Genomic DNA, 13,295 nt, shown 5'->3' on the forward strand with positions numbered 1-13,295 from the left:
GATAGCTTAGCTAACAGGTTTAACTCTATCCTGGAGTCATTTGGTTTCTCTCAGTATGTACATGAACCGACTCACTGCTTTAAGCACACATTAGACCTTGTCCTAGCATACGGACTTGAAATTAAAAATGTTATTGTCTCTCCTCAAAATTCAGTTCTTTCCGACCATCAATTAATAACCTTTGACTTCATTTTAAATGAGCCAAGTCTACAGAACAGGAGCACTCTCAAAAGATGTCTGTCTGAAAGTGTCGTTACCAAGTTTATGGAAATAATTCCCTCTGTGCTCAGTAAAATGCCTCAGTCTGTCAAGAAACTCTACCCATAGTCACCCAGACATTGATAACTTTGTGGGCAGTTTTACAGACTCGTTGCACAATACGCTTGACTTAATCGCACCACTAACAAAAAAGGCTGTTAACAGAAGTAGTCTTGCTCCCTGGTATACTCAGGAAACACGTAAATTAAAACAGGTTTGTAGACGACTAGAGAAGAAATGGCGTTCATCAAAACATAATGAATTCTACCAGGACTGGCAGGATAAGTTAAAAATATACAAGGCATCTCTTCGGAAAGCCAGAGCCAGCTACTACTCATCACTTATAGAAGCAAATAAGAATAACCCCAAGTTCTTATTCAGTACTGTAGCCAGGCTGACACAGAGCCATCAGTCCATTGAGCAGTCCATCTCAGTAGCAATGACTTTATGAACTTTTTTAATGAAAAAATTGTAACTATTAGAGGAAAGATTCAAGACCTCCTAGATTCGTCTAATTCAACCAGTGCAGCCTCACCGGTCACAGACACTATGACTGATACATACTTTGACTCCTTTCTACCAGTGAGTCCTCGACAGCTGTCCCAGGTTGTTTCCTCCTCAAAGTCCACAACATGTCTTCTCGATCCTATTCCCACATGGCTACTTAAAGAACTGTTCCCCTTACTTAGCACTTTCAGCACTTACTTGACATTATTAACCTGTCAATAACATCCGGCTATGTGCCTCAGATTTTTAAAGTTGCAGTAATTAAACCTCTGCTTAAAAAACCCACTCTCGATCCAGAGGTCCTCACTAACTACAGTTCTATCTCTAATCTAGTATTCATTTCAAAACTTCTGGAGAAAGTGATAACGAGTCAGCTCTGTGATTATCTCCAGGACAATGATCAATTTGAGGTGTTTCAGTCTGGTTTTAGGGAACACCACAGCACAGAGACCGCCCTGGTAAAAGTAAGTAACGACCTACTGATGGCCTTTGATCAGGGCCATGTTTCAGTTCTTGTTCTTCTAGATCTCAGTGCTGCATTTGACACTGTCGACACCAAATCCTTCTACAGAGGCTAGAAAACCATTTAGGCATTCGTGGAACTGCTCTTAACTGGTTTAAATCTTACCTGTCGGATAGAATGCACTATGTACATGTCAACCACCTCTCATCGACACACACTAAGGTCAGCTATGGTGTCCCACAAGGTTCTGTCCTTGGTCCAATACTATTCACAATCTATATGCTCCCACTAGGGGACTTGATTAGAAGACACTCTATACATTTTCACTGTTATGCTGATGACACCCAACTTTACCTGTCCATGAAGCCAGATGAAAGAATTCAGCTAACACAATTACAGTCCTGTATCACAGATATCAAGTCATGGATGACCAAAAACTTCCTCCTACTGAACTCGGAAAAGACTGAGGTTTTACTAGTTGGTCCGCAACATCTCAGACAATTATTAACTAATGATCTAGCTTTACAAAATGGACTTGCTCCTGCTACTAGCACCACTGTAAAGAATCTGGGTGTATGCTTTGACGAGGACTTATCATTTAACTCACACATAAAACAAATCTCACGGACTGCTTACTTCCACCTTCGTAACATTTCAAAAATTAGGCATTTCCTTCCTTTAGATGCTGCTGAGAAGCTCATCCATGCTTTTGTTACCTCCAGGCTGGACTATTGTAACTCTCTTCTGTCAGGCTGTTCTAAAAAGTCTCTCAGAACTCTTCAGCTCATTCAGAACTCTGCAGCTCGTGTCCTGACTAAGACTAAGAGGCGCGAACACATTTCCCCTGTACTGTCTTCCCTACATTGGCTTCCTGTAGAATTTAGAATACAATTTAAAATCCTTCTCCTAACCTATAAAGCCTTACATGGTCTAGCACCAACATACATTAAAGATTTAATCCAAACTTACCAACCCTCAAGGACCTTACGATCCCTAAACTCTGATCTACTAGTTATACCACAAATCTCTTAATGTAGATTCGGAGCCAGGGCGTTTAGTTTTCAAGCCCCTCTACTGTGGAACAAACTACCGGCTTCAGTCCGGAGGGCAGACACCCTCTCTATGTTTAAAAATAATCTTAAAACCTTACTTTTCGATAAAGCCTATAATTAACTTGACTGTTTATCTCTAGCTGTCATAACTAACAAAACTGTTTATCTTAGCTGCTATAGGCTGAGAATGCTGGAGGAGTTTTAGTTTTAGTTTTAGACACCGAGCTCTGTATATCCTTCTTTTCTCGCCGAGGCCGTTCTGGCTTGGCCGGTTCGGGTGTGGGGGTCCGGCGGGTGGGGCCTGTGGGTGCCTTGGGCCTGGTGGTGGTCACCGCTGGTGCCGCGATGGCCCTGTGCGCCGGCGAGGGGGTGGCCCGCTCCCGGGGGGTTTTTGATGGTGCGTGGGGGCGGGTGCTGGCGGGGGTGGCTGGGGTGGTGGATGGGGGGTTGCGCTGGGGGCGGTGCTGGGGCTGGGGGGTTGCTGGTCGGCGGGTGAGCCGTCGGGGGTGGGGCTGGGGCTGGCCGGGTGTTCTGGATGACCTTCCGGCCCCGATGGCTTCGCCTGGTCTGTGGTGGGGGGCCTGTCTTGGGGTGGGTGTCTGCTGCAGCGGTGGCTGTGGTCCTCTACCCGCCCTGTGTGGCATGTGCCGTGGTCGGGGGGTTTGTCGCCCTTGGTCCTGGGGGTTCGTGGCCGGGCTGGTCGGTCTTTCGGGGGCTTCCCGGGTGGGGGGGAGCCGCATTGGGGGGACGGCGGAGGCATTGGGCGGACCCATGTTACCGTAGTGACCATGTACCGCCCATGCAAGTGCTGCTGTCCCCCTGGGTGGTGCATGGTGGGTGGGGGCGGTGGCTGGGGGTCAGTACGTGTGATGGGCGGGGCCTCGGCACCTTAGAGACCGTGGACTGCCCATCAAATACTGCTGGCCCCCCAAACTTCCCTCATGGGGAGGTGGGCTGCGGCTGTTGGGGACGGTCTACAGTTCAAAGACTGGGGGCCGTTCCCGGACGGCTGCGGCCCCATTGCCCCCGCCCTGCCCGCACAACCCTGCCCGCACAACCGTGGCCCCCCTGTGACCCGGGGGACCTGGGCCGGTGCCTGGCCATTGCTCCCCCGGGCTCATGCGGTGGCACTCAACCCGGCTACTGGCCGTGTCCGCAGGGTATTGGGGGGGGTTCCGCCGCCGCTTCTGTGGTGGGTCCCCATCTCCTTGACTCGGTCCCCTGCTATGGACTTGTTGGCGGCCTGACGGTCTGGGGGTCCTCCCTCGTCCGGCCTGGCCCCGGGGCCCTATCCCCTGACTGGTTCTTCTGGCTGCCCCTCTGCCCCGGTGCCTGCGCCTGGTGCCTCCCCCTCTCTGCTTCCTCGGTCGTCCTCGCCTGTGCTCGCCCTCTCGCGCCCCCGGTGGTGGTCCGCCTTCTCGCTGGTGTTTGGAGTCGGCTCTGGTGGTTATCTCACCTGCCGGGTCCTGGTCTCCCGCGGGTTCCTGCCGCGGCTTGGGCCCCTGTGTCTGGATCTGCTGTGCTAGGTATGTGCCCTCTGGCCTGGCTATTTCAACCCCCCCCCCCCCCCTCTCCCCTCTATATATCTTCACCCGTCACCGGAGTCTGTATACCTGTGTATTGTCTACATTTGTCCCAAACCCACACCTTTTTATTTCTCTCCCGGAGCCCCAGGGATCCACCTCCAGAGCTGCTGCTGATCCAGGGATCCACCTCCAGAGCTGTTGCTGATCCAGGGATCCACCTCCAGAGCTGCTGCTGATCCAGGATCTTCACCACGTCATCAGATCCCGAGTTCTCTCCAGCACCCCCATGGACCCTCCTACACTCTCTCTATATCCTCCCTCACTCCTCTCCTTATCCATCTGTCTACCCCCCCATCCTTCCTCCCAGCCGGTCAAAGCGGCAGGCCGTCAACAATGAGTCGGGTTCCGAGTTTTTCCTCGCCATTGCTCACTGTACAGTGTTTTGTTTCTTGCTCTTTGTTGAATTGCTGGGATCTATTTTTCCTTAATCAACTGTAGTCTTATTTCAACTGTATAGTGTCTTGAGATAACTTTGTTATGATAAGACACTTTAAATAAAATTGAATTGAATTGAATTGAATTGAATTGTGTGTGTCTGTGTGCGTGTGTGCGTGTGTATATGTGTGTGTGTGTCTGTGTGTGTGTGTGCGTGTGTATATGTGTGTGTGTGTGTCTGTGTGTGCGTGTGTAAATGTGTGTCTGTGTGATTGTGTGTATATGTGTGTGTGTGTGTGCGTGTGTATATGTGTGTGTGTGTGTCTGTGTGTGTGTGCGTGTGTATATGTGTGTTAGAATCAAGGTGTGTCTTTGTCCTGAACAACAGGTGTTTTCCAGGAAGTTTAATAATGTGGATCAACAGGTTGGAGCAGATCGTGGCAGAGACTTGTGACTGAGACTATAAAAGAGTTCACCTGTGAAGGAGTGTTTCAGTCGCAGAGACATGGAGACTAGAGTTGATCTGAGATCTTGTTGCATCTGTCTGGATCTACTGAAGTATCCAGTCACTCTTCACTGTGGACACAACTACTGTAAGATCTGTGTTGAAGGTCACTGGCAGGAGAAGAACATCTACGAGTGTCCTCAGTGCAGACGGAGCTTCAGCGAGAGACCTGTCCTCCAGAAGAACACTGTGTTAGCAGAGTTAGTGGAGGAGCTGAAGAAGACTGGAGCAGCTGAGGACCTCTGCTCTGCTGGACCTGAAGATGTGACCTGTGACGCCTGCACTGGGAGGAAGATGAAAGCCCTCAAGTCCTGTCTGGTGTGTCTGGTCTCCTACTGTGACCTTCACCTCCAGACTCATCGAGAAGCTCCGGCCTTCAAGAGACACAAGCTGGTCCAGCCGTTCAAGCAGCTCCAGGAGATGATCTGCTCTGAACACGAGGAGGAGAAGAAGATGTTCTGTCGTTCTGATCAGCAGCTCATCTGTCATCTCTGTGCTGAGGACCAACACAAAGATCATGACATCGTCTCGACCACAGCAGAGAGGAGGGAGAGAGACAAAGACCTGGATCAGAGTCAAGGAAGGATCCAGCAGAAGATCCAGAAGAGAGAGAAGGAAGTGAAGCTGCTCCAGCAGGAGAAGAAGAACATCAGAGTCTCTGCTGAGGAAGCAGTGAAGGACAGTCAGGAGACCCTCGTCCAGATGATCCAGATGATCCAGAGAAGAATGCCTGACGTGGAGCAGAAGATCAGATCTCTGCAGGAGACTGAAGACGCTCGAGTCCGAGGACTTCAGGAGCAGCTGGAGCAGGAGATCTCTGAGCTGAAGAAGAAAGAGGCTGAGCTGCAGCAGCTGTCACTCACCGACAGTCACACCATCTTCCTGCAGAACTGGACCTCACTCTCAGAGGTCAGTGAAGACACGACCTCACTCTCAGAGGTCAGTGAAGACACGACCTCCTCCACGACCCTTGAGCAAACTCACCGTCGCTTCGAGGAAGTAACAGCAGCCGTGTCAGCCTGCAGAGACCAAGTCCAGGACCTTCTGAGAGACATGTGGACCGACATCTCCATGATGCTCCTTCCAGAGACCAGAGAGCAGTTCCTCACACACTCACAGGACATCACTCTGGATCCAAACACTGCAAACTCATGGTTGATGTTGTCTGAAGGAAACAAGAAAGTGACAAACATGGGAGAACGTCAGCCTCGTCCTGATCATCCAGACAGATTCAATTTTTATTATCAGGTCTTGAGTCAAGAGTCTCTGACTGGACGTTGTTACTGGGAGGTGAAGAGAACAGGACGTGTTCATGTATCAGTTTCATACAAGAACATCAGCAGATCAGGAGATGAAAGTTATTTTGGATTTAATGACAAATCTTGGAGTTTATATTGTCACGACTCTGGTTGTTCATTTATACACAACAACATCAGAACTGAAGTCTCCAGAGTCAGACCCTCCACAGTGGGGGTGAACCTGGATCACTCTGCAGGTCTTCTGTCCTTCTACAGCGTCTCTGAGACCATGACTCTCCTCCACAGAGTCCAGACCAGCTTCTCTCAACCTCTTCATGCTGGAGTCTGGGTTTGGTCCTCGTGTGAGTTTGTGAAGCTGAAGTAGACGCCAGTGAGATTGTGAGTCTCCAGGAGTGACATCATCACATGAAGCTTCAATGTTTGGATGAACGTCTCTGAGAACGTTTGTCGTTTGTGCCGCAGTGAAGACACAGTGACGTCATGTGACTGGATTAGAACCTCTGTGATTGGATTGTTCCTGATGATGACGAGTCTTCTTTAAATCTTCTTTAATAAACACCTTCATGATCCGGTGATGATGGCAGCAGTCGTTACTCAAGTACTCCACAGTACTACAAGTATATCCTGGTTACTACAGTATCTCATTGGATGTTATTGAATAATGAATTGATGAATTGATGTACATTTGTTTGATTCAATATTACAGTCTGAAAGGAATTGGATTTTGTGAAAGAAGATTTTCTCCAAAGAAGTAAAGATGAAAGTTCAACACAAACTATATCTTGTATCAGAGAAACCAGATCCTTGGATTCAGTGTTATGTTGAGTTATGCTGTATTTTAAAAATGTACATATAGAAACATTGATTTTTATTCACTCAAATCTCCTCTTAAAACACACTTTTATTCTCTTTTAACACAGCGTGAGACTCTGAGCTGTTTTTAGTGCTTTTGACTTGTTTTATTGGATATTGATTTATTTTTGTGTTTTAACTGCTTTCTTAGTACTTTCATGTCATTGTACTACACTTTGTATCGACTGTTGTTTTTAAAGTGTTTTATCAATAAACTTGATTGATTGATTATTTGTTCTTATTGAAATGTTGATCTAAATCAATGAATTATCTTTTTGAATCATTTATTCTAAATATATCAATATATAGATTATATATATATTTGACACATTGAGTTCAATATTCTAATTCCAATAATTCAAAAACACATTTTCTAAATGCAATATTCTTTGGTTTATTCAATATAACATCGACATCTTTATATGTACTTTCTTACACCTATCGTTCTTCCTGTCTGCCCAAATTCATGCAGTTCGTCACTTGTGCCACCAGGGACAATAACACACTGGACCTTTTTTATGCGAACACAAAAGACGCTTATTTATCTTCCCCCCTTCCTCCTTTGGGACGAGCTGGCCACTGTCTGGTCCATCTCCTACCTGTTTACAAGCCACTTGTGAGCAGGCAACCAGCAGTGACTCGCTCGGTCAAGAAGTGGTCTGAAGAAGCTGAGGAAGCTCTGAAGGTCTGCTTTGAGACCACGGACTGGAGCATCTTCAGTGAGTCCCACAAGGAGGGTATTGACGGTCTAACCACATGTGTCACGGACTACATCAACTTCTGTGTGGAGAGCATTGTGCCAACCAGAACTGTACGATGCTTCTCCAACAACAAAGCCTGGATTAATCCTGATATAAAGGCTCTCTTAAAGGAGAAGAAGAGAGTCTTTAGGTCAGGAAACAAAGAGGATCTGAGGGCAGTTCAGAAGGAGCTCAGAAGAAGGTAAGGTAAGGTAAGGTAAAACTTTATTGATCCCTCAGGAGGTCTCCTTCAGGAAATTGTTTTTTTCCAGTAGTCAGCAATTTTTCATAAACAATAAAAAATAATACATAAAAAATAAAATAAGAAAAGAACATAAGCGGAAGAACAAGATGACACAATCTAAGTATAAAGATAAAGACAAAGAACATAGAGTCAAAGAAAAACAACAAAGACAAAGGATACAAAGACTAACATAGAACAGAACATTCAGATACTCTCACTCCACTCCTGCCCCCGAACTCAGAATTGTACAATTTAATAGCCCGAGGGATGAATGAGTCCCTGAGTCTATTTGTCTTGCACCTGGGTAGGAGCATTCGTGCTTCATCTGCTTCTCTGCTCACTGATGACAGTGTTCAGAGGATGACTGTCATCATCCATGATGGACAGTAGTTTGTTCAATGATCTCCTCTCAGCAACTGTCACCAGTGAGTCCAGCTTCATTCCAACCACAGAGCCAGCCGTCCTGATCAACCTGTCCAACCTGTTGACACTCCTCTTGGACACATTTCCACCCCAACACACCACAGCATAGAACATGACACTGGCCACCACAGACTGGTAGAACATGCAGAGGAGCTTCTTGCAGATGTTAAATGATCGAAGCCTCCTCAGAAAGTACAGTCTACTCTGAACTTTCTTATATACATGGTCTGTATTGAAGGACCAGTCCAGATTACTGTCCATCCACACACCGAGGTACTTATAGTTGTCCACTATCTCCACCTCGTCGCCTCTGATGGACACTGGACGTGGCTTTGTCCTGGACCTCCCGAAGTCCAAGACCAGCTCCTTGGTCTTTGAGGTGTTCAGCTGCAAGTGGTTCCTCTCACTCCAGTCCACAAAGTCACTTATCAGACTCCTATACTCGTCTTCGCTGTTGTCCCTGATGCATCCAACAATGGCAGTGTCGTCAGCATACTTCTGGACGAGACTCAGCTCTAAGTTGTAGCAGAAGAATGAAGTGTAGATGGTGAAGAGGAGAGGGGCCAGTACTGTCCCCTGAGGTGCTCCTGTACTGCACACCACAGTGTCAGACTTGATATCCTTCAGCATGACATACTGTGGTCGATCAGTAAGATAGTCCGTAATCCAGGAGACCAGACCAGGGTCCACATGCATCTTAGTCAGTTTGTCCTGGAGCAGAGTGGGTTGGATAGTGTTGAAGGCACTAGAAAAGTCCAGGAACAGGATTCTCACTGAACCGCTTCCTTTATCCAAGTGGGAGTAGGTCCGATGCAGGAGGTGAAGGATGGCATCTTCCACACCAACTGCTGGCTGGTAGGCAAACTGCAGAGGGTCGTGCGCGTGCCGGACTTGTGGCCTGAGATGTTTGAGTACCAGCCGCTCCAGTGACTTCATCAGCTGCGAAGTCAGTGCCACCGGTCTGTAATCGTTCAGCACACTTGGTCGGATCTTTTTAGTGACTGGAACGATACAGGAAGTCTTCCACAGAGTTGGTACTTTCCCCAGCCAGAGGTTGAAGACATGCTGGAGTGGCTCAGCTAGTTCAGCACCGCAGGTCTTTAGCAGTCGAGCAGACACCTTCTCAGGACCAGCAGCCTTCCCTGGACGAATCCTCCGAAGTACATCCTGTACCTGGAGTGAGGTGAAGCTGGGAAGTGGTTGTGTGGAGCTGAGGGGGGCACAAGAAGGTGGGGCAGGTCCCGAGGCAGGCAGCAGTGAGGGTGATGAAAAAGTTATTCAGTCCATTTGCCTCCTCCACCGTGTCCACTGCAGTCAGAGAGGCCTTGGTCTTGTGTCCAGTGATGGTTTTAACACCATCCCAGACTCTCTTATTTCTTCTCGGCTCAGCTTCTCCTCCAACCTCCTCCTGTAGGTGTCCTTTGCCTCCCTCAAGCATCGCTTCACCTCCTGCTGAGCTGATGGCGTCCCTGTCCCTGCTCCTGAAAGCCACTTTCTTCCTGTTAAGGACATCCTTGACCTCCTTTGTTACCCACGGTTTATTATTAGGGTAACAGCGGACAGTCTTAGTAGGGGCGACAACGTCCAAGCAGAAATTTAAATAATTTGTTAGACAGTGTGTCTGACCCTCGATGTCCTCACCATGAGACCTCAGCAGCACATCCAAGTCTGTTGTTTCCAAGCAGTCTCTGATGGCGTCCTCCACAACTGGTGTCCACTTTCTGATTGTCTTAGTGGTCACAGTCTGTCTCTGCACCAGAGGAATGTACTGTGAATGAAGGTGGACCAGGTTATGATCGGACCTTCCAAGTGGAGGGAGAGGTTTGGCTCTGTAGGCGTCCTTCAAGTTGGAATAAAGAAGGTCAATTGTCCTGTTATTCCTGGTGGGACAATCCACAGCCTGATGGAAAGTAGGCAGAGTAGAGTCCAGGTTGGCATGATTAAAGTCTCCAGAGATGATGATAAATGCGTCAGGATGTTGATTCTGAAGTCGAGCTGTCATTGTGTGGATCTTCTCACAGGCAGATGCAGCCGCAGCGCTCAGAGGAATGTAAACGCACAGCGCGATCACGTGACTGAACTCACGCGGTAGATAATATGGACGCATGCTGACAACCAACAGTTCTAAATCTTGACAACACAAGACTTTTTTCACAGTAACGTGTCCCGGACTACACCAGCGTTTATTCACGTACATGATCAGACCTCCTCCTCTGCGCTTCCCACAGGCGTCTGCGTCTCTGTCCGCTCTGACGGTGCTGAAACCAGGCAGGTCCACGTGTGCGTCCGGAGTCAGCTGCGTGAGCCACGTCTCTGTGAAGATCAACATCTCTCTGTAGATCCGCTGGTTGTTGAGGGTAGACAGCTCGTCGATCTTATTCGTCAGTGAATTGACGATCAGGGAGGGAAAGGAGAGGTACAGGAGGAAGATGGAAGAGAGTCTGGCCAATTACAACACCAGAGATGTCTGGAGAGGTTTAAAATCCATATCCGGACATCAGACCAGGCTCTCTGTAGCAGCGGGGGATCTAAAATGGGCCGACAACTTAAACAGTTATTTTTCAAGGTTTGAGGTGTCGGCTCCCCCCCCCTGCTTCTACACCATTCACACCTCTACATTTACCTTCTCCTCCCCCCCGAGCTTGTATTGTTTCAGCCCCCCCGCTGACTCCCCCACCCCAGCCTGTCCCTCACACCTCTCCAGGTGAGAAATCAGCTCAGGAGAACCAGGACAACAAAGGCCCCTGGACCAGACGGCATCGGTGGCAAAGTACTCAAGACGTGCTCTTACCAGTTAAGTGAAATTGTTGGACTTCTGTTCAACATGAGCTTGACCCTGGGAAGAGTTCCACTACTGTCGAAGACGTCCTGTGTGGTACCAGTGCCGAAGACTCAGCACCCTAAGGATCCCAGCTGCTACAGACCTGTGGCCTTGACATCCCACCTTATGAAGGCTCTGGAGCGGCTGGTCCTTAGTCACCTGAGTCCTCTGGTGCGCTCCTCCATGGAAATTTTTGCAGTTTGCCTACCAACCTGACATCGGCGTGGAGGACGCCATCATCTTCCTTCTCCACCGAGCACTTTCTCACCTGGAGTCCCCTGGAAGCACTGTGAGGATCCTTTTCCTGGATCTAAGCAGTGCTTTCAATACCATCAGGTCAGATATCCTGAGGGACAAGCTGGAGCTGTCTGGAGCGGACACTCACCTCACGGACTGGATTGTGGACTACCTCACCAACCGTCGACAGTTCGTGAGGACCCGGGATGGTGTTTCGAAGACTGTACTGTGCAGTGTAGGGGTCCCCCAGGGAACAGTGTTGGCACCGTTCCTCTTTTCACTGTGCACTGCAGACTTCCAACACCTTTCTCCCACCAGCCACCTGCAAAAGTTCTCGGACGACTCCGTCATCGTCGGCCTCATTAAGGACGGGGATGACGGGTCGTACCGGGGACTTGTCCAGGACTTTGTTGACTGGTGCCTGGAAAACAACCTCCACATCAACTCCAGCAAAACTAAGGAGTTGATTGTGGATTTCCGGCGGTGTCCCTCCATCTCCCCCTCACCACTGAACATCCAGGGACAGGACATTGAGATTGTCACGTCTTACAAGTTCCTGGGTGTTCACCTCAACAACCGCCTGGACTGGGTGGATAACACTGCTGCTCTTTAAAAAAAAGGGTGGAGTAGACTCTACCTGCTCCGGAGGTTGAGGTCGTTTGGTGTCCAGGGGTCACTCCTGAAGTCATTCTATGACTCAGTAGTGGCCTTTGCCATCTTCAACGGTGTGGTCTGCTGGGGGAGCAGCATGACAGCTAAGGATAGGGCTAAACTGGAAAGCCTTATAAAGAAGGCCGTTTACGTCCTAGGGCGCCCCCTGGATCCTGTGGAGGAAGTGTCTGGGAGGAGGATACAGAGCAAGATGGCCTCCATGAGGAAGAACTTATCTCACCCTCTCCAGCACACACTGAGGGCATTGAGGAGCTCCATCAGTGATAGGATGCTCCATCCCAGGTGTGTGAGGGAGAGGTACTGCAGTACCTCCTGCTGCCATCAGACTCCACAACAAGAACACAGCCAGATAATATTTAACAGCACCTCTTCTTGTTATTTTTGTAAATATTTTGTGTATATAATATAGGGCAGATTTTTATTCTATTCTATTTAGATTTTTCTTTTCTTTTTATTATTTCATTTCTGGGTGTTTTATTTAAGGTATTGCGCTTGCTGTTGTTTAAACCGAATTTCCCCTCGCGGGACAAATAAAGGATTTCTGATTCTGATTCTGATTCGTTTTAAGATCACAATCAAATCTACTTTCATTGTTGTTAACACAATCGTGGATATTATGTGGTAACAACACAAAATGACATGTTAATAATTAATTAATTAATACAAATAACACAAAATTAGTGCAACAGTCCAAACTTTCCATTTTGCACATTTTTTTTACTGGTGGTGGAACAATTCACTTGCAATTTAAATAATAATAATTCTGGTTCTGATATATAAACATGTTTTTTGTATAGAATATAAGTCTTAATTAAGAAGATAAATATATTAGACTATTTTTCCATTATATATACTGTGTTTATACAAAATGTACCTTTCAATGTAAAACATATTTAATTCAAATCTTAAAAAAAAAATATTTACAGTGTGTCTGTGTGATTGTGTGTATATGTGTGTGTGTGTATATTTGTGTGTGTCTGTGGGTGCGTCTGTGTGTGTGTGTGTGTGTGTGTGTGTCTGTGTGTGTGTCTGTGTGTGTGTGTGTGTCTCTGTGTGTGTCTGTGTGTCTGTGGGTGTGTCTGTGTGTCTGTGTGTGCATGTGTGTGTCTGTGTGTGTGTGTGTCTGTGTGTATGTCTGTGTGTCTGTGGGTGCGTCTGTGTGTGTGTGTGTGTGTGTGTGTGTGTGTGTTAGAATCAAGGTGTGTCGAGGACTTTGTCCTGCATCAACAGATCGTGGCAGAGACATGTGACTGAGACTATAAAAGAGTTCACCTGTGAAGGAGTGTTTCAGTCGCAGAGAC

The 13,295-nt window shown here is 47.8% G+C and overlaps 1 protein-coding gene across 1 annotated transcript; it reads left to right on the forward strand.

The window, feature by feature from the left end:
• Positions 1-4,746: 4,746 nt before the first annotated feature.
• Positions 4,747-7,088, forward strand: LOC148085051 (tripartite motif-containing protein 16-like). Its single transcript, XM_087783197.1, has one exon. The coding sequence runs from the start codon at positions 4,747-4,749 to the stop codon at positions 6,367-6,369; it is 1,623 nt and encodes a 540-aa protein (XP_087639323.1). The 3' UTR covers positions 6,370-7,088.
• Positions 7,089-13,295: the final 6,207 nt, after the last annotated feature.

This window comes from Callionymus lyra, chromosome 2 (assembly GCF_982586985.1).
Source record: "Callionymus lyra chromosome 2, fCalLyr1.hap1.1, whole genome shotgun sequence".
NCBI lineage: Eukaryota > Metazoa > Chordata > Actinopteri > Syngnathiformes > Callionymidae > Callionymus > Callionymus lyra.

Coding starts and splice junctions, on each gene's coding strand:
- LOC148085051 (XM_087783197.1), top strand. CDS start 4,747: ATGGAGACTAGAGTTGATCTGAGATCTTGTTGCATCTGTCTGGATCTA.